At 46.2% G+C, this 19,777-nt stretch overlaps 1 protein-coding gene across 1 annotated transcript in view; it reads right to left on the reverse strand.

The window, feature by feature from the left end:
- The window catches only part of LOC138468291 (exportin-5-like), a 1,210,104-nt gene that overhangs the window by 988,212 nt on the left and 202,115 nt on the right, over positions 1-19,777 (reverse strand). Inside the window, exon 7 of the mRNA XM_069608777.1 lies at positions 8,081-8,157. Within this exon, the coding sequence (XP_069464878.1) occupies positions 8,081-8,157 (77 nt within the window). The remainder of the gene's footprint in view (positions 1-8,080; positions 8,158-19,777) is intronic.

Raw genomic sequence — 19,777 nt, forward strand, 5'->3', positions numbered from 1 at the left:
GAGTCTCACTCTTGGCAGGAGAACAACACAAACTCCAGAAATCCAGCGAAGCTGCCGGGGGACTCACTAGGTTAGGAAATTTAGCCTAAAGAGAGAATTCTCCCTAACATTGCCTTAGCAAAGGATATGTTTAATGTATATATATTGCTGCTTGAGCACTGTTCGCCCTCTCTCGCACCTCACAGTGTTTGGGAACACACGTCGTGAGGCGGCGAGTCCCAGTCGGCTGACTGACAATACTTTGAAATAAACCAGACGTGTTTGGAAAATGAACCTCGCGTCTGACTTGTCATTTTAGTATATGGTTATTGTGCATTAGTTTCCATATGCAGTCTTTACCTGTTTAAACAAAGGGGGCTCAGACGCCATCTTGAAAACCATGGCTCTCAAGATTTAACACTACCGAATCTACGAATAGTTTGCGGTCAGGAAAAATCCAAGTAGTTTATTGTAAAACCACTGCCACCAGCCATTCTGAGAAGAAATGGTAGGATTTGACTGCTACATGAGTATCTAGACATAGGGGATACTAAGTAACCCCTCCAGCACCCTATGGTAAGAGTGTGTGCTGGGTCTAGAAAGCAACAATATGTACATAAAGTCAATTTCACTTGACTCCTCTTGGAAACAGTAGTTTCACCAAGAGAAGGTATTTAAATATTGGGAAAGCTAAGAGACTTCCCTGTGCCACTGCACTGAAGGTGCTGTGCGTCAAAGTTAAGACGATGCCTATGGAGTTTGACAAACTCCAAAGTAAGAAGAAACAGAATAAAATCACATTAAAATTATATGAGAGATATAAAGTCCTAAAGTCCAGCAAAAAGAGCTGGGTGTCGAAGGTAGAAGGGAATGAACACATTTCTGAGAATTCTCTTTAACACCCACCATTTCAGCAAAATGGTGGCACTTCTGTGCATTACCGAGGCTGAATTAACAGCCTGCAAGTAATAAAGACAAAGTCAAATGGTAAAACCACTGCAAACAGCCATTCATGTAAACTCACAATTGTAACAATGTTATCAGGTAAGTAATAAAGTGACAATGTTTTTCCCCAGCACTCGACAAAAGGTGGGTTGTGCTGGCTCACTTATACAAAATGTAATGGTGTTGAAAATCCCCCTTTACTATTTGGGAACTGTAGTTCACCCAGGTACATCAAAGAGAAATTAACAGGGGAGCCCAAAGGGGCAACCCAGCCTAAGCCCCTAAGCCCAAAGGAAACCAACTTCAACCATACACTAAGACATAAAAAGGTCGCCCATAAAAATAAAAATAAAAATAAAATAAAAATAAAAATAAAAATAAAAAAGTAAAAGTCTACGTGGGGGGAAAAGATATACCTTGTGCCTAGGTTAAGGGGAAATATTTACCACGTCCAAGCTACACGTTCTGGGGTTGATACATGTCAGGAAGAATCCAAAATATGAAAATACCTAATAAATGGTTCCAGCAAAGAATGAGGCAGACCACCAGTTGTCTAAAGGAAACCCTGGCAGGACTCCTATTGCTGGGGTACCACAACCTAGGGCAATGCATAGTTAGCTGCAGGTTTCCTTCACCTCAATGCTTTTCAATGCTAACATGGGATCTTAATGGCAAACACCCAGCCTCCTGAACTCTGAAAAGCAAAACCAAACCCCACAAATCAGAGGATATTTGGAACGCCTGGGCTCAAAGTTGGGCTCTGCAGACTCAAGCTGCTGGTCAATGGCGTGTGTCACCCTTAGGTGGTCCGGTACCAGCCGTTATCTCTGGATATGGGGGTTAAGCCAGCTCGACCGTGAACCCCACAAAGCAGGAGCATCTCTCATGATCAGTTGAATAGAGCAACATCAGATTTTACACCATGGACATGTTCTGTAGGTATCGAAGTGGCTTAGAATCCTTTTGAAACAAGCCATCTTGCTGCTGTTCTTCACTGCAGACTTAGGTTTTTGTAGTGCAGGAAAGGTGCTAAGAAATCTCTCAATCCCAAGACTATACGGTGCCCATGGAACAAGACTTACAACTGCAGGATTCAGGCAGAATGCAGCGTAACAGATCTTCTGAGCTCCTGGACAGCAACTACTTCAGAATAGTTGGGGCCAACTGGTCAAGTAATAGAGGCACCTAACTAGCAGTCTCCGCCCATAATCAAAAGCTTTGCTGCCCAGAGGATTGTATAGCCATTGCTGGTCACAGCAGCAACCCTCAAGCTTCCCAGACTGACCTTCTGCACAGGATACAGCCCTTCAGTGGGCAACATGAGCAATCATGCAAGGCTAGTCCAGTGTATGCAGGCTTTTTTCTCCCAAGTTTGAAGGGTTTTGAAAGAACTTTGTTGGTTCTATAGATTGGTTCACATGGCATTTAGGAATGAATTTAGGTGCAAACCTAGGGTGTGTGCGAAGAACCACCTCATCTCTGAACTGTTAACAAAGGGGTCTAGAATAGATGGCGCTTGTAGTTCACTTAGTCTCCTGATGGAGGTGATAGCTATTAGAAAAGCAGTTGTAAGGGTGAGGTCCTTAAGCATTGCTTTGTGCATGGGTTCAAAGGGTGAGCCCATGAGCCTACTTTAGTACCACATTAAAGTCCCATCCGGGAGCTGGGTTAGCTATGGGAGGGTGTATTCTTTTAACCCCTTCCATGAAGGCCTTAATAACTGGGACTTTCCACCACAACACTAAGTTGAGAAGTGGTGTAAGTGGAAAGTGCAGCCAAATGAACCGTAATAGAATTAAACACTATTCCTGAGTCTAGTAGGCGAGTCAGGTAGAGAACAATGTGTGTGAGAGCAGTCAACCGGGTTGATGCTCTTATTTCTACACCATATGACAAATCTCTTCCACTTGCTAGAGTAACAGTGACAAGTGTTAGGCTTTCTAGCTTCCTTGAGGATGTCCATGCATCTCTGTGGGAGCTGTAAATGACCAAATTCTATGATCTCAGGAGCCATGCTGCTAAATTCATGGTCTGTGGACATGGGTGTAGTGTCTTGCCTTTGTCCTGTGACAGCATGTTGTACGGGCAGGGTAGTTTCACCGGTGGAGACAGACATCTCCATCAGGTGAGCTAACCATGGTTGCCGGGGCCACTAGTATCATGGTGACTGGTTCCTGGTGCATCTTGTGCACTATCTTGTTGAGAAGGTGAGTCGGGGGGAGGGGGCGGAAACGTAAACAAATTTCCCTGACCATGGTATCGATAAACCGTTCCCCATGGATTGGTTCTGGGGGTACCTGGAGACGTAATCTTGGCATTGGGAGTTCTCCAGAGTTGCGAAGAGATCTATTTCTGGGAATCCCCATTGTGTGGAGACGTCAAAGACTGTCTTCTTGTAACCGCCATTTGTATTCTGCGGGTAGAGGGAAGTCTCTGCTGAGTTCATCTGCTAGCAGATCGAGTTCCCCTGGTACATGTGACAACAGGCACATGTGTTTGAGAGCCCACTTCCAGATGTTCTGGGACAGCTTGGACAGTCCTGGAGAGTGAGTGCCCCCTTGCTTGTTCAGATAGTACATAGCTGTGGTGCTGTCTGAGGACCATCACCGTCTTCCCTTGCAGGTGTACCTGAAAAGCCTTCAGTGCTTTGAAGACCGCTAACAGTTCCAGCAAGTTTATGTGTTTGGATGCTATACTCTGAGTCCAAACTCTGTGTGCAGTCCGATGGGGTAGGTGAGCCGACCATCCTGTGAGGGATGAGTCTGGTTAGAGTGGCTTCCACTGCGGGGGTGGCGAATGGTTTCCCTATGACAAGGTTTTCCTTCGAGCACCACCGTAGCGAGAGAACCAAGGCCTGCGAGACCACCACTAGATCGTCCCATTGTCCGCTGGCCTGACACCACAGGCTGTTGAGCCACTCTTGCATTGGACGCATGTGCAGTCTCGCATGAGGTACCAAATATATACATGACGCCATCCTTCCCAACAAACGCATTGCTTTGCGCACCGTCACCTCTCGACCGGCCACATATTGAGGGATCTGAAACAGCATATTTTGGACCCTCTCGTTGGAGGGGGAAGACAAAGCCGTCCTTTGTTCGAATTAGAGCCCTTAGGAATTGTTTTGAGTTGGCTGGGCTCTAGGCTGGACTTCCTTTCGTTGATGGAGAAGCCCAGTTTGAACAAAAGGTCTACAGTCTTTTGGGTGTTTGAGAAGCATGTCTCGTAAGAATCCCCTGTTATGAGCCAATCGTCGAGGTAAGGGTATACTGGGATGGACAACCTGCGCAGGTGGGCCGCTGCCACTACTTTCATGAATACCCTCGGCGCGGACGCTATGCCCGAAGGGTAGCACTCTGAACTGGTAGTGTTTGCCCTCTATCATGAACCTGAGGTATTTTCTGTGTGCTGCCAACATTAAAATATGAAAGTATGCATCTTTCATGTCCAGTGTTGTCATGTAATCCCCTTGCGATAACAAGGGGATTACTTCCTGTAAAGTCACCATACGAAATTTGAGGTTTTACAAATTTGTTCGTTGGGCGCAAGGTTAAATCCTGTTTGGGTACAAGGAGGTACACTGAATAAATAACTTCTGTTACCTGTGATAGAGGCACGACCTCTATAGCCCCTGTTTCTAGTAGCTGGTCCACTTCCTGAAGGATGGCGAGGTGTTCTGGTGACAGGCGTTGTCCCCTTGGGGGTCTGTACGTCGGGGAGCGGTTGAATTCTATACAGTAGCCACGGGCTGTGATTGATAGTACCCAGCAGTCTGTTATTCCCTCCCATGCTGGAAGAAAGGAGGTTAGCTGGCCCCCGACCGGTGATGCATGGGAGGGTACCCGAATCTTCGGGTCCTTTGGTGGCTTGGGAACCTCTAGGGGTGGAACCCCCACCTCTTCCCTTTGCACGACACTGTCCTCTCTGGGTGTATTGTCCACTGGTTCCTTGATTCGAGGACCAGTTGCCTGCAGAGAACTGCTGCTGATGTTGGCCTCGAAAAAAGTGTCTGTTTCCATAACCTCGCTTGTTGGGAGGCCTTGAAATCTGATCTAGGGTCTTAATGGTGTCAAATTCCTTTTTTGCATTCTCTAGCACGTCATCCACCGCCTTCCCAAAGAGGTTGGCATCCTCTATTGGTTAATGAGAGATGCTAGAGTTTCTGGTTTAAACCCTGAATTACATAGCCAGACATGACGTTTGAGGAGGATTCCTTGGATTAGGGAACGGCCAGCTGTTTCTGCAGCATCTAGAGTATTCTTAATGATGATCTGGTTGACTAAGGTTCCCTCGGTAACCATGGCCAGAAGCCGGGTTTTTAGGGGTTCAGGTACCTCCTCAATGTCTTTGCGTAGTTTGCTCCACTGGGCATCTGCATAACTAGCCAGTAAGGAGTTGTTGTTAGCAATCCTAGTGGAAAAGGCTGCCGAGGCTGTAATCCTTTTACCTAGGGCATACAGCTTTTTACCTTCTTTATCTGGAGGTGCCTCGCTGGTTGATAGCGGGAACCCTGTCCTTTTTCTTGTATTAGTTACTACTAGGGAGTCCGGTACTGAGTGGCCCCTGATGTATAACAGGTCTGATGAAGGACTACATTTCTATTCTTGCGTTGACCCCTCTGACCAATGCGGTTGTAGCTAGCGAAGGAATGATTTGTCTCTTTACTGAGACAAGGAGGGGAATGGTTTGGCAGGGGTTTTCTCCTTGATAATCCTTTCAACGAAGTCTATGCCAGGAGAAATTTCCCCAGTCTCGATTTCGAAATGTGCTGCTGCTTTACGTAGTAGTGCATTAAAGGTAGGTTGATCATCTATAGGTGATGTATTCCTGATTGGTGAGTCTTTGGGAGGGGACAGGTTTAGGGCATCAGGGTCTGTAGACGCGGATGGGGACTGTCAGGGTTGTGAAGCCCCTTCTTCTGGGTCTTCAAAATTCCCCATCACCCCCGTCTGGGTCATCCTCGAAACCTTCCTGGTCTCCTTCTTGTTGGTTACCTAAGAACTCATCTTCATGAGAGTGGGTGTCCTCTTCAGTGAGGTCATACAACTCTAGATCCCCCCTGTGGGGAGTTAAACAGCCTAGGGCATTTAGCCCTAGGATCCTCCTGAGGCCCCTCTTGGTCTTTGGGTGTGGGCAGGTATTGGTAGATATAAAATTCTCCATTTTGTCCATGCAAAATTGGAGTCTCTCTAAGGTCCCTTGTGGAAGCCCAGAGCGGTCTGGGGGAAAAGGGAAGGCTCTTGGCCTGTAAACGCTTTGACCTATCCCATAACGTTGAGGATAAGCTCCCATTGCCTTCAGAAAAGCCTTCCAGTAGGCTTGGAGTCCCTTTCGACGGAGGGGGCGGTTCCTGCCTTCCTTCCGTCCGTCCCTTTCGGCGTTTCCCTGGCCTTGCGAGCGCTATTCAGCGTCTTTCGGCGTCCGTCTCTGGTTATCGTTGGAAACAATGCGTGCCAGGCTCTCGACGACTAAAAGGTCTGTCGAGGGATCCTCTGGCCTCGATGTTACAGGTGTTGCGTCCTCTACGCCGACATGCGCTCGCTGGCGGGGCACGTCGTCTGGCGATTTGGTGATAGCGCCCTTATCTGGGGGTAGCCCAGTCGCTGGTCGCATCTGCGGTTGCGAGGGGGGATTTGGACCCTTATGGTCCGTGGATGCCGCCGGTAGGACCTGCGTCTGTTGGCGCTAGTGCTGTCTTCGACAAAGAAGGGCCGTGTGCTTATGTCAGTGCTTGTGTGCCTCTATGTCGCCGGGTTGTTCATCCCCATAAGCGGGACGTGAGCAGATTTTGTCGGGGCCGGGGACAGACGAGGAGTGTGACCGCTCCCTAGAGGGGTGTACAACCTCCGATGCGGAGGTCTGGTTATCACTTCCCTCTCCACTTTCGGCGGCGGATGAGGAATCGGACCTAGACATGGCGTAGGCTGCCCACCTCTTGACCCTGCGGTCCTTTAAAGTCTTGGGTTTAAGAAGCTTACAGGCCGCACAACCATCTGCCTTGTGGTCGAGGGGCAAGCAACGGTTACACCGCTTGTGCTTGTCTTTCCAGGTGAATTTGCCCTTGCAACGTGGGCAAAACCTAAAATAGTGTCCTTTCCATAGCTGAGGGAACGACAGGCATGATAACCCCGAAGGATAAAGTGGGGAAAGAGAAAGGCATTCTTAAAGAGCTAGCAAGAAATGTCCCACGACCCCACACTCCCTACTGTTTGAGGCCAGCGAGGCCAGGCCACGTGTTCGGTGACGCCAAAGGGTCTCCTCCGAAGGCACAGACATCGAAGATCTTGTTGGCGGAGAACAGCTTCGTCGAGGGAGGAACGTAACATTAAGTAACGACCAAATGTCGAGTGAGCATTTATAAATAACGACCAAATGGTCAAGTCAATATTTACAATGTCTCTCGAGGAGCTCCGCGTAAAGGCGACCAATATCTTGGCGGAAAAAAACAATCTGAGGGACCTCGACACGTGAGGGATTGTGGGTACACTGCACGTCACTATAGGGATAGTGTTAGACACACCTTGTCGACGTCCCCTTTTCGACTACAAAAAACAAAATGCAATACTCTGCAGTGACCACTGGATGTCGGACTATGCACAGCATGTGATTCTAAGCAGATTAACATCCATCAGAAATTGGTATTCATGATGGCAAACATTGAAGGGGAAAGTCTGTGCACCCGGGAAAAGAAAATCCTGTCCACTACCACCAGACTGTTCGGCACACATCACAAAAGCAACTGGGATGTTAAAAAGAAGGGACAGTGTCCCTGTAGCACACCACAATATGGCTCATGCTACACTGTCCAAATAAAGTCATGAGGCAAAAGCAGACATTCCCTGCACTGGTAGCCACGGGGTCTCATCAGTGAACCCCAAACGAAATCAGAAGCATGCAAGTGCAGCAAGAGGGAAGATGGGAATACAGGATTAGGAACATGAATTAGAGGTTAGCAGAGAAGATTAGACGGGGAGAGGTCAGGCGCTCAGCATAAGGAATATCATTAAGTTATATGCAGCATAAAAATACATGTTCAAACTTAAAGGTACAGCAATAAATACAAAAAAGGTGAATTTTGAAACATGAACTTCAGATTTAGATATCAAACATTGCTGTTCTCCAAAGAACGATTAACAAAAGGATGAAGGGTACTCACTCGATAGAAATCAAGATGTAGTTCAGGGGGACGTCTTCAAACAAGAACAACATTGGCTTCCTTTCCTCCACCTTGCCCTGAAAATTCAAAAACGGTGTTCCCACAATTAATTCCAAATTGCCCACGTTATGATTGAAACTGGCACTGTACCCCTATAAATACAGCGCTATTGACAGCCAAATGAACACAAAGGCTCCCTGATAAAGCAAATTGAAACTAAAAAAAAAATGTATATTCATCATATAATGAACACAGCCTCAAAGGGCAATCAACATTGGGAGAGGGACTGCAAGTACTGACTTGACTCAAAGTATGGAGCAGGCTGAAGAGGCAACCAATTCCAGCCAAGCCTCAAAATGTACAGTAATTAAAGTAAACCTGGGACAATCAGGGCATGGGACTGCAAACGGAGGGTCTAATAAACACAGAGAAGGGGCGACCAGGGAATTGCTACTTTCAAAAATCACCCTTGAAGGAAAAATATCACTTTAAGTACTCTGGGACAGCGTTAGCAAAAAGCTATATATAGAGTTTTTACATTAAGTTTAATGGAAAGTCTCCTGAAATGGAGCAACAATGCAGGCCACCTGGACTGAAACATCCACATTCCATTTACAAAACATGGCGACAATTTAACTAATAAGAAAGCATGCCTCCTTCAAATTAAAGGTAATGTAACCAGGGATAAATAAAGCACAATGAGCTGCTGGTCTTCAGGTTCAATGGCCAGATGAGTCAAATGCAAGGAGCTCACCGGTTTCAATTAATGCGGTTCCTCTGTGCCACTCAAACTCCTGAGATCAAATAAGTTCCATTGAATTGGTTAATATAAGGGGGCGCTGTTGGGCAGCCTGTGAAATGGGCGCTGCTCCGTGAGCTCTGCAAACCACCACTACAGTGCAGCCGCAGACCCGAAAACCCCTCCATCCAGCCCCCAAACGTCATCCACTGGTGTCGGAACCTGTGGTGAGGGACAGGGCAGCATCTGGGGACATGTTCCTCCTTGCAGCCTTCTGCAGCCTTGCTGAGAGGTGCGGGCTGCGGCTGTGCCGGCAAACATCCATAGGGCCTGCGGGAACGGGCAAGCTGTCCCTGGCCGTGATATGGGTCAGGGGCAGGCGGCTCCCCTGGGACACATTGAGGTTGCTGCCAGTGTCGGGAGAGGAAGGGGGGCCTGTGGCAGATCCCGTGACTAAGTGGAAGGCTGGAGCTTGCAGGCTGGGATCCCTGAACTGTTCGCACAGACTCACTGGTTGGGGCCTGGACAACAGACAAGTGCTGATCTGCCTGGGGCAGAGGCACCATTGTAAAGCGAGCAGCTTGCTGCATCCTCATCCGAGGTGGTAGTTGTATGGTAGCTTGCATAACTAATTCACCATCATTAAATAATAACGCTGAGACTGGATCTCTATCTGTATTCCTTTATTCATACCCTTTTCTTCCCTCCCCGCTCCGTCGCCCGGCCCCGTTCCATTCTTCCCGAGTTCTTGCTCGGCCGCATTCCACATTCTACCCCGCCACAACAGCCCCCGCCCCCTGCTGATCATACACGTTCACACTGTTTAGCAAGTTCACATTTTACATCTTTTCGATAAGAAACTGGCTCAATGCCTTTAATGCAAATGTCTCACCACACATGCACTGCAAATAAACTTCTGACTACACTTTAGAATTCTTGCGTAAGATGATTCAGAGGAAGAACCATATGATGAAGAGGAAATGAAGAACCCAGTGTGGTCATCACCTGAAGATCCTGGACATTCCCCACGCTGTTCACGTGGCAAAGAAGCTCATGGGGCAACTGTTCGTCCTGTGAGAATTATTTGCAAACCCCCCCCCCCCACATGTTATTGAACAGATGTAAAATGTGAACTTGTTTAATTTGACTTTGCTGGGTATGCGCCGAGATAAATACAAACGGGACTGGGGGGGGGGGGGCGGTATTTGTCATTGAAGGATAGGTATGCAATGTATGTTTCTGCCTCCAGCTGCATCGCATCTTCAGGCACTCCACCCAGGTGCCGAGAGAGAGTCTGCAGGATTAGCCTCCTTCCCTGGCTTGTGAACTATGGCATGATCATATTCCTGAAGGCGGATACCCCACCTCTATGCAAGGCGGGGAGGGGGGGTTCTTAATCTTGGGATTTCCAAAGAGCGACAGGAGGGCTTGGTGGTCTATAACGAGGACACTTTTTTCAAATTCCCAGACCGCAGCAAGGCTCTCCCGTTCAGCGTGTGAATACGCCTGCTCAATACTGGTCAAAGCTCTCACAGGTATATGCTACAATGCATCTGTTCGACTTTCCTTTTGGATCTGTTTGAGTCAGGATAGCACCCAGGCCAATCGGACTAACATCCATCCACTAACTGCAGTATCCCAATCAAGATTGAAGTATGCTAGCTGCCGATCGTGGATAAGCTCACTTTTGATTGCATCAAATGCTGTTTGTTAGGCCAGGTTTGTATGTAGTACCCTCTGGGAACACTACAAAAAACTGACTACAGGTATAGCAAACCCAACCTTTGGTATAAGCTTGTATTACACAGTTTTGGTAGTGTGTTGGGCAGCCAGGGTCATCTCAAGAGGGGTCAGTGTAAGCTGTAAGGGATTTAGAGATTCACAGTGACAAGTATTCAAATAAATGTACACGCAAGGTTTATTGAGTAAACAATTATTAATTTATCAGTTCGAATAACCCTTCTTCAGAAGGAAGAAATATAAAAAGTAACAAATACACTTCAATACTGTACACTTAGTTTCTAAATCAGAAAATACCCTTTTGGGATGGCACACAGACACACCCTATACCTTCAGGTGACTTCAATAGTTAGGTTGCTGGGGACATTAATATCTTACTGTTGGCATTTAGAATACTGTTATAGGTTGGTAAAAGGAAAATATTAGAAGAGACCACAAATATTCTTAAGAAGGCAAATACTCAGACCCCCTAAGAAGAGTCATTCAGTACAACAGGCTAAGTCAATGTCAATGGGCAAAAGTCTTAAATAGGATGAAGCACTTCTAGGAGGCAAGTAGAAAAGTCTTTGCACAATGTTTTAGAAGTCTTTGAAGAAAAGAATCAAGTGAAGGGCCACAATCTGTTTAGACTTGCGAGTAGTAGAAGATGCAAGCAACTCTACAATGAGAGGTAAGTTCTCTCAGACTTTACAGTACCTTTACATTGAAGAAAAAGTGCAGCAGATGACTTCGGTTCCTGTGTAGCTCTGCAGATCTTACTGTTTCTGGGCCTCAGTCGTGGGGACAAGAGGGAGGACTTCTGGGGACACCTGCACTGCAATGGGACAGTCACTGCTCGTAACCATCAATCTTCAAAATCAGTGGCTGTTCAGTGTTTCAACTTATCGCATCTAACACAAATCGCAACACCGCGGTTCCTAGCTGTCGAGATGGACTATGCTTCTGGGGTCAAGCACTCTGTTGAGGGGGGTCAGGCTTGGCCAGTCCTGCTTCCTGGGAGACTGGAGGATCTTCCCGGAGCTCTTGGCAAGCTTAAAAGCAACGCACACAATCTGGTGTTCCCCTTCCTGGCTATACAGTTTCCAGCAGCAACTCGAATTTCAACCAGCTCCGAGATGGATGTCCAGGTGGCTTACTTTGGAGTGTATTGGTCCCACCAACTCAAAAAGGGAGAAGTCTTCCTGCAGGGGCTTCTCTGGCAATACAAATTTTGAAGCACAGCAGCAGGGCTTCACCAGGCAAACCAACGGTCCAGGAGTTGCAGCAGGCATCCTCTTCAAGTAGTTCTTCGGTTCCTTCGTCCAGTGGTCGACTCTGCCTTTCAAGCCAAAAGGATTGCCTTTTATTCAGTTGTCTCCCATTCATTCCAGCTTAGCTGTCAGGCACCCAGCAGGGTGGTTGTCCTTGCCGAACAGTCAGCCGGCCAAGCATCACAGAGTGCATTTGGGTCTCCTAGAAGGCTAAGCACAGGGAGTTTGTCAACTCCCTCACTTCCTGCCTACATCAGACACCCTGGAGTCAGAGGTGGGCTTCAGTCGTGAACCCCGCCAAAGGCAAAGTGAACAATGGGGCCAAACCCGGTTTGTCGCGCAGAGTAAATCTCAAGAAGGACCTTTCCACAAAGAAATGGGAAAAGACGACGACCAGGGACATTGACAAAAATGGCACCCATGGGTGCTTTTACTGCAGCTGCAACGCAGCCCGCGGTAAATGCACACCACGGTAGTTAAAACGAAACCACTGCCACCAGGCATTCAGTGAGAAAAGGGTAACAAAAATGTTACATGAGAAGCTAGTCAAAGGAGATACTAGGTAAGCCCTCCAGCACCCTATTGTAAGATAGGGTGTGCTGGGTCTAGAAAGTTACAATATAAGTGAAGTCAATTTCACTTTACTGCTCTGGGAAACAGTTTATCCCAGAGAAGGTATTTAAACCTTTGGAAATCTGAAAGATTTCCATGTGCCGCTGCACTGAAGGTGCTGTGTGACGCAATGTAAAAGATGATGCCTAGGGAGTTTGTCAGATTCCACAACCAACAGAAACAGTTCAAAATTGCATTAAAATATGAGAGTGAGGGAAAAGGGTCTCTCTCCTGGTTAAAAAAAAAAAATCAAGTGCTCAAAATCCGGCAAAGTTGCTGGGGGTCTCCAAGGTGGAGGGAATTCGTACATTTCTGAGACTTCTCCCCAACACTATTTGGCAGGCTTCATCCCACATGAACAGAGTCCTTCTTGAGGAGGAGTCTGAGCGAGTTAGTCAGCACTACGTAATTTGAAAGGCAGGGGGCGCAATAACTCGCCATTCCTAAGAAAGACCGCAATTCCGTCACATCCTTTGGGGCCTTCTAATTGATAATAGCATGGACCTCATCTGGATCTGCTCCGATCCCCTTGTCAAATAATATGTGCCCAAAGAAAGACTGTTTATTGATGGTACACTTTGGGCCATAACGGGTAATGGCATTGCTTTGGAGAATGGTGCAGACCTGTCCCAGTGCTTTATCATGTTGATCTTGAGTAATGCCAAACATCAAGATATCACTATAATTGAAAGCATTTGTAACCAGCGCAATGAGTTGTCTTATTGTCGCCTGAAATACTTGAGCTGCTGATGATATGCCAAAGTTAAGACGTTTATAACGGAAAACACCTAATTCCTAGTGAATGTAATGATGGGCCTGGATGTAGGATCAATAACTAGTTGATTGCATCCCTGATTCAAATCCAATTTTGAGAATCGGGTGGCTTAGTTAAGTCGGACTATCATGTCTTCAATGTTAGGCCCAGGATGTCTTTCCCTCAGGACTGCAGTGTTGGGAACTTATATCCACACAAAGACGACGGAGCCCATCCGACTTAGGCACTACTACCAGAGGAGATACCCACGGGGTGGGACAATGCACACGTTCAATGATGTCATTTTCAACTAACTATTGAAACTCACTGATGCTTTCCCCTGGGAGATGGAATCCTATTTATCTGGGATGTTGGGGAACAGGGCTCCAAGTGGGGTCGATGTATGACTTTGTCCTTCAACATTGTTGGGCAAGATTATATGCAGTACCCTTTTGGTGCGCTGCAACAACCCTGACCTCCTGGCAATAGGAACCCAACCTTTGGTATAAGGCTGTACTACACAGGTTGGTAGTGAGGCTCAGCAGCCAGGCTTATCTCAAGAGGGGTCAATGTGAGCTGTAGGGGAGTTACACATTCACAGTGACAAGTATTCAAATAAACTTGTACACACAAGGTTTTTTGAATAAACAATTATCAGTTAGAGTAAGCCTTCCTCAGAAGGGAGCAATATCAAAGTACCACTCAAATACACTTCGAAACACACTCTTAATATTCTAAAATTAGTGAAGACCCTTTTGGGGTGGCCCACAGTCACAACCTACACCCTCAGGTGACTTCAATAGCTATGGTGCTGGGGACAGTAACCAATTTCTAAATGCAACAGTAAAATAGTAAAGGAAAAGGTCATTAGAACAAACAAGAGATCACAAATATTCTTAAGCAGGCAAATACTTTTAGATCCACTAAGCAGTCTCATTCAGGTTGTTAAGTGACTTCAATTCAGTACTCCAACTAAGTCAGTGCCTAGTCTGGGATACCCAAGGGAAGCCCTTATTTATATATTTTTATGACTAGCTCAAATCTGGATGATAAACCATTGTATAACACCCCTCTTTGAATACCCCTGACCCCACTGAGCCAAGAAGTAGGTTTGTTTTGCAAATTAAAAGATTTATTTTACAAATTAAACAATAATCACACTTTTATAAATTAATATTTGATAGCACACTTATGAATATAACAGTGATCAACAATGGATAATATTACACTAGCACACTTTTTTTTAAATAACTTAGGAGTTGGTATAAAGAGGATAAGGTAGCTGAGAATGCTTATGGTTTCAATGAAATGCAATGATTGAAAAGAATGCAGCACAGAAATAACTAATATGGTTCCCACAATAGATAATATGATCACTTTCTTTGGGCAATTCACTACCCCCCCCCCCTATGCAATATAAGGAGATTGAAGGAGAGCATACAATTTTCAGGAATACAATCAAATGCAATACCAATTAAGTTCCCCCCCCCCTAGCAAGCTTAGAGCAACAGAGATTTTAAAACACAGGCAAAAACACTTTAAATGTGATTTGCAAAGAAGTGAAAATATGCTAAAATGATTTTTAATTCCCTATAGGAGATTCAGGGTAGGTGATAGCTACTTATGATTGGTTCAGGTCAACACTATCAGTGATTCATGAGGGATTATCAGGTTGAAAACGGATTTCAACAGTTGCAAGCAAAAGACAGCGATTTTGACAGGAGGAGAAATTTGATTCAAACTGCAATTCGCGGCACTTTTTCCGAGTGCGTCAAGCGCGATTACGGAAAAACTATAACGCTCACCTGGCTCCCACAGAGGCGTCGATCGGAACTGGCCAGCTGCGGTCTCCACCAATGTGACGCGTAGGGCCAAGATGACGGACTGGCCCACCTAGCTTTGTTTGCTTGGCCCGTAGGAATATTCTTCTGCAAATGGAGAAAGGGCATTAACCACCCGTGGACTTGAGTATAAATCCCCCCCACTCCCACTGTTCTCCCCACAGATCACCTTTGATGTCCCCCCCCCCTTATAGTCTCACCTGATGGTTTGAAAAGATGAGCTCACCATCCTAAATTGAGCGCAGGGGCGCGTTGATAACCAGTTGCTTCACTGGCTCGAAGGAATTGGTGAGTTCCAGAACAATATTGACTCCGAGATTCCCGGCAAGACGCCGTAAATATAAATTTTGTAAAATGCCTGACTTTCACTCTTGTCCCATTCCTTGCAGGTTGCAGCTTGACCCTAATGAAAATTTCCTCGTGGCAACCGGTAGCATTCTGGTAAGGATTTGTATTATCCAACACAGTTCGATACAGTAATGTCTATATGTAACCTGTTGCTTTCTCCCTTATTCAGGCGCTGAGAGAAAGTATGAAGTCTCTGGGAATAATACCTCCGGCGGTAAAATCAGGTAAGTCTATTGGTGGTGAGGAGGGTTCCCCTTGTTAGTCCCTTTGTTCCACCTTGCTGTCCTTTTTTTTCCACTTAGGGGCCAGGGTTCGGCGAAGATGCAGTGGAAGCTGCGCCGACCCGTGAAGAGGAATAGCACCCCCGGTGGTAAAATCAGGTAAGTCTATGGGGGTGGGGGAGGGTAACTAATATTCCTCTATGTATTCCTTGGCTCGACTTGCTGTTCTCGTCTTCTCCTTAGGTGCCGGAGTGCGGCGGGAACATGCAGGAGGATGCGGTGGAATGTGAAGATGCTGCGAAGGCCGGTGACTTCAGCGCAGCGCTGCAGCAGGCGAGGCGCATTAAAATAACTTTTTTGTTCCAGCTCGAAGGCGCGATGGATCGGGAATTCAGGTAAGGATCAAAGGTATTGCTCTTGTTCTAAACTTTTCTCCTTCTTTCTCCCTTTTTCTAGGAGCTCCAAACTCGAGGCGGGCGTGGCAGAAGGCTGGATGCAGACTTGCAGGCATGGTGAGCGTTACGCTGCTGGATGCAGAACAACGTCAAGCGTGTGCTGCTCTTCGGGCGTGGTTTAAATAGCCTCCAAAGTAGTTCCAGGTAAGTATTCCTCCCCAGCCCTGCCCGAGTAAAAAAAAATAGTCCCTAAGTAAAGTAGTCCCTTCCAAGCCTCTTTTGGCTTGGAGCTCTTGCAGCATGGTCTGCATCAGTTAAGTTTTAATCTATGAGCCTGGCGCCTATGGCACCAGGCCTGACTCTCCATATGAGCCTGGCGCCATTGGCGCCAGGACTGGACCCAAATAGCCCCTAGCAGGGGTTGTTGGGCTTGCTTAGGATAACTTGATGCCTGCTTCCGGGGTTGCTGTACTTGGTCTGGGTCCCCGGGGTAGGCATCATGACAATGATTCAGAATGGCAAATTACACTTTCACAGCTTTTAAGTCACAGAATGAACACACAATTTCTAATGCAGTTCTAGGCAAGTTGAATTGGATGGGATAAGCTTATTTTAAACTAATAGATGACTGCACAGTTCTGGCTGGGTACTCACCCTATAAATTTGAAATAGGCCGTCAAGATCTGGTCAGGTTGGGACTGGACTTCCGGCGGGTGGTTCTGAAGTCACAGCTATCTAGGTCAGCTCTGCTTTGCTGGTCTGGATCTCTGGTTCTGACAAAAGTTCTTGGCACTGCACAGCAGTCTGGTCCGGGTCTCTCTGGATACAGTACTGCTTTCTGTGTTCTGGCACAGAGTTCTAGCCAGAATCAAACAGCACAGCCCGGCTGTTGAAGAGTTTAGTTAGGTTGCAAAAGATTTTGAGGCCTGCTGAAAAGGATTCAGCTTGTGGACTAGGTATGTCTGCTACAAGTTCTGAAGTATGGATTCTAAGTTCTGGATATGGTCCTTCTGGATATTGTCCGGTCTGGCAAAGCGCTTTGCAAGGAATCAGTTTGAAGTGGGAAATGAATGTCTCTACCTGGGTCTCAATGGCTCTTTTTATGTCTTTTGAAAATGTGTGTGTGCGTGGGCATAACTAAGCCTGCCCCTCACAATTTATCATTGGCCAAGTTCTCCTCTCTCCCTTGATTGGGGGAAGGAAATGGTGTCATTGTGATGAGGTATGTTTATGGGTCAGAGGATCCTCCCCTTGTCACTTTGCACACAAATCTATTTTTGATCCAAATGCATATTTATCTATGTACAATTTTTCTAATATTATATTTACAGTTAACATATTTTCTGTAGCACCAAACCATCCGATCCCTGTCTTTGTAAGAAGTTGTGTCCACTTCTGACAGGATTCTGCCCTTTTCATCCAGAACACAACCTCTAAACTTCTCCAGAATTTACACAAAATGTGTGCTAGGAATATGGGCATCAGATGATGAAGTGTCAGATTTTGAACATACATACATTTGGAGTAATACCTTATTTTCCCACTACTACCCTCCAGAACATACCACAGAGTCCTAAAACCTCTTAAAATATACACAGAAAAATCACAGGAATTATGAGATTTATATCATTTTGACGATTTTGTACTAGGAATTATCCATCTTTTTAAAATTATGCTCTGGCCCAGATGGGTGTGGTTTAGGTTCCAAAGCACATGGGGGAATTTCTGTCTGTCCCCACCTCCAAGCTCAGGTGGCTCACAGGGGCAGGGCTCCTCCCTGTTTCTTCCAAGAGGAAGCCATTTACGACCCCCCTGATTTAACATTTGCTGAGCCAAGGAAAGTTCATTGTTCCGTTTCCTGCAGTCCCCTCCCCTGATTCAATCAGAGAGGTGATCTCCTTTTGGTGGGGCAACAGAATGCAGCCAGGCCTGTGAATGCAGTTTCTGGGCAAGTTTCAACTCCTGTCGGGGGTAGTTGCAGGGCAGAATTCAATCTCTTTAAGCCAGGCTTCAGCTAAATGTCACTTTTGTTCCAATTTTTCTTCATTCAAATCAAACGTACAATTTTGACACATGCAGCTAGAACGCTGATTCTAAGTTCAAAACTATGACATTTAAACAGTTGCAACCTATGTGACACTCAAAAGTAGGTCACTCATTTATTTTAAACATTTCGATTTTAGTGGCTTTAAATCCCATTTCACTTAAGCTGCTGACATCCACAGCTCAGCCAGTTCTGTTATGAACATTATTTTAGGCTCTTCATCTTTCCAGATTTTGTATGCACACAAGACTTCATTCTGACAGATGTCTGCTGGTGTTCAGTAAGATTTTTGAATATATGTTTGAAATAGGCATTTTGAGCTTTCATTCAGAGAAACAAAGGTTGAGTTTACTGAAGGCCAGCTAGTTCTAGTTATGGTACCTACAAGGCAGAGAGCCTTACAGGACAAATGGATTGAACTCTTCAAGGTTGTGGACAAACTTGGAGGTCAAATATTTATTGGACTTGGGCAATCCAAGGAGGCCCATAGGGTCTTTCACACTAACCACCTAAAGGGCATATGTATCCAGACAAGAACTAGGTGGTTTGCTCTTAGCATCTGATCAAGAGAAGGAGAGAGTTGACCTCTAGCTGACTTTCTCAGGGGACAGTCTTTAGATGGAAAAATAGGAGTTAATCTCTTCTGATCTGACTCTGCAACAATGACAGGAGTGTGAAGTCCTGTTAAATCAGTCTGCCTCCCTGTTTTCACTAACACCAGGCTTGACCCCTTGGGGCCAGCATGATATCCTCCCTGGTGAAACCTGTGCAGTTCCCTTTGGGAACACTGCAAAAGATTTAGGACTACATGTGTTAGCAGTAAACCCACTTGGTAGCAGTCTGTACCACCCAGATTTACCTGGTAGCTGTGGCTGAGCAGTCAGACTTCCCTCAAGAAGAGTTAGGCAGTATGCAAAGTATACACAATAGGCACCCAGATACAATAGCACAAGCAAACACTGACCAGAGCTCTGGTATCAAAGTATATAATTATTTAAACACAGTTTGAAACACTCCAGCACTCTTATTTGTAAAACCCTCTAAACACAGTTACTATTATGATATATACAACCCTTATTCCTTATCAGACAAGCCTTAGTTAACACCACTTATTTCCAGACAGAGGTGAGCGCTTAACTATGGATGGCACTCCAATAAGTTCATGAAAAAGGGAGGGGAAAAAGGCAGAATATGTAAAGATACACCACTCTAAGATTTAGGAACACTTAGCAAGGCAGAAGAACAAAAGTCACTGATGAGCCAAAGTGCATAGGCTGGGCCCACTCTTAGAGAGAGCAGAGCACAAATGCGCCCAAGATCACAGTTACACTAGGCTTTGAACGTCTTGCAGAGAGTTCGAAAAGAGTTGAGAGGCTCAGAAAATTTTAACCAGGGTGTCCCAGGCTAACCCAGGTTCGAAAGCCGGGGTCTAAATCTACCCCGTACAGTCGGTGGCAAGGGAAGCCAGGCGGAACATGGTACCTTAAGTGGGAAGGATCCTCCAGCGGTGGCAGTTGTTCCTAGCAGCGGGTGCAAGTCTCAGCGTCGTCCAGAGGAAGAGAAGATCTCGACTTGGAGGAAAGATGAAGGTCATTGCACTGCCAGGGAAGAAACCAGCCGCAGAGTTTTCCGGTTAAAGGTATTACCCTTTATTTCGCGGTTGTGGTAAAACGTGGTATTCCGGTTGCCGGGGTGCTTGGCACAGGCAAGGCGGCCACGAGATGCGTCGGGAAGACGAAAAGACGGTGAAACT

The sequence above is a fragment of the Ambystoma mexicanum genome, chromosome 4q, assembly GCF_040938575.1.
Source record: "Ambystoma mexicanum isolate Mex_15411 chromosome 4q, UKY_AmexF1_1, whole genome shotgun sequence".
Lineage (NCBI taxonomy): Eukaryota > Metazoa > Chordata > Amphibia > Caudata > Ambystomatidae > Ambystoma > Ambystoma mexicanum.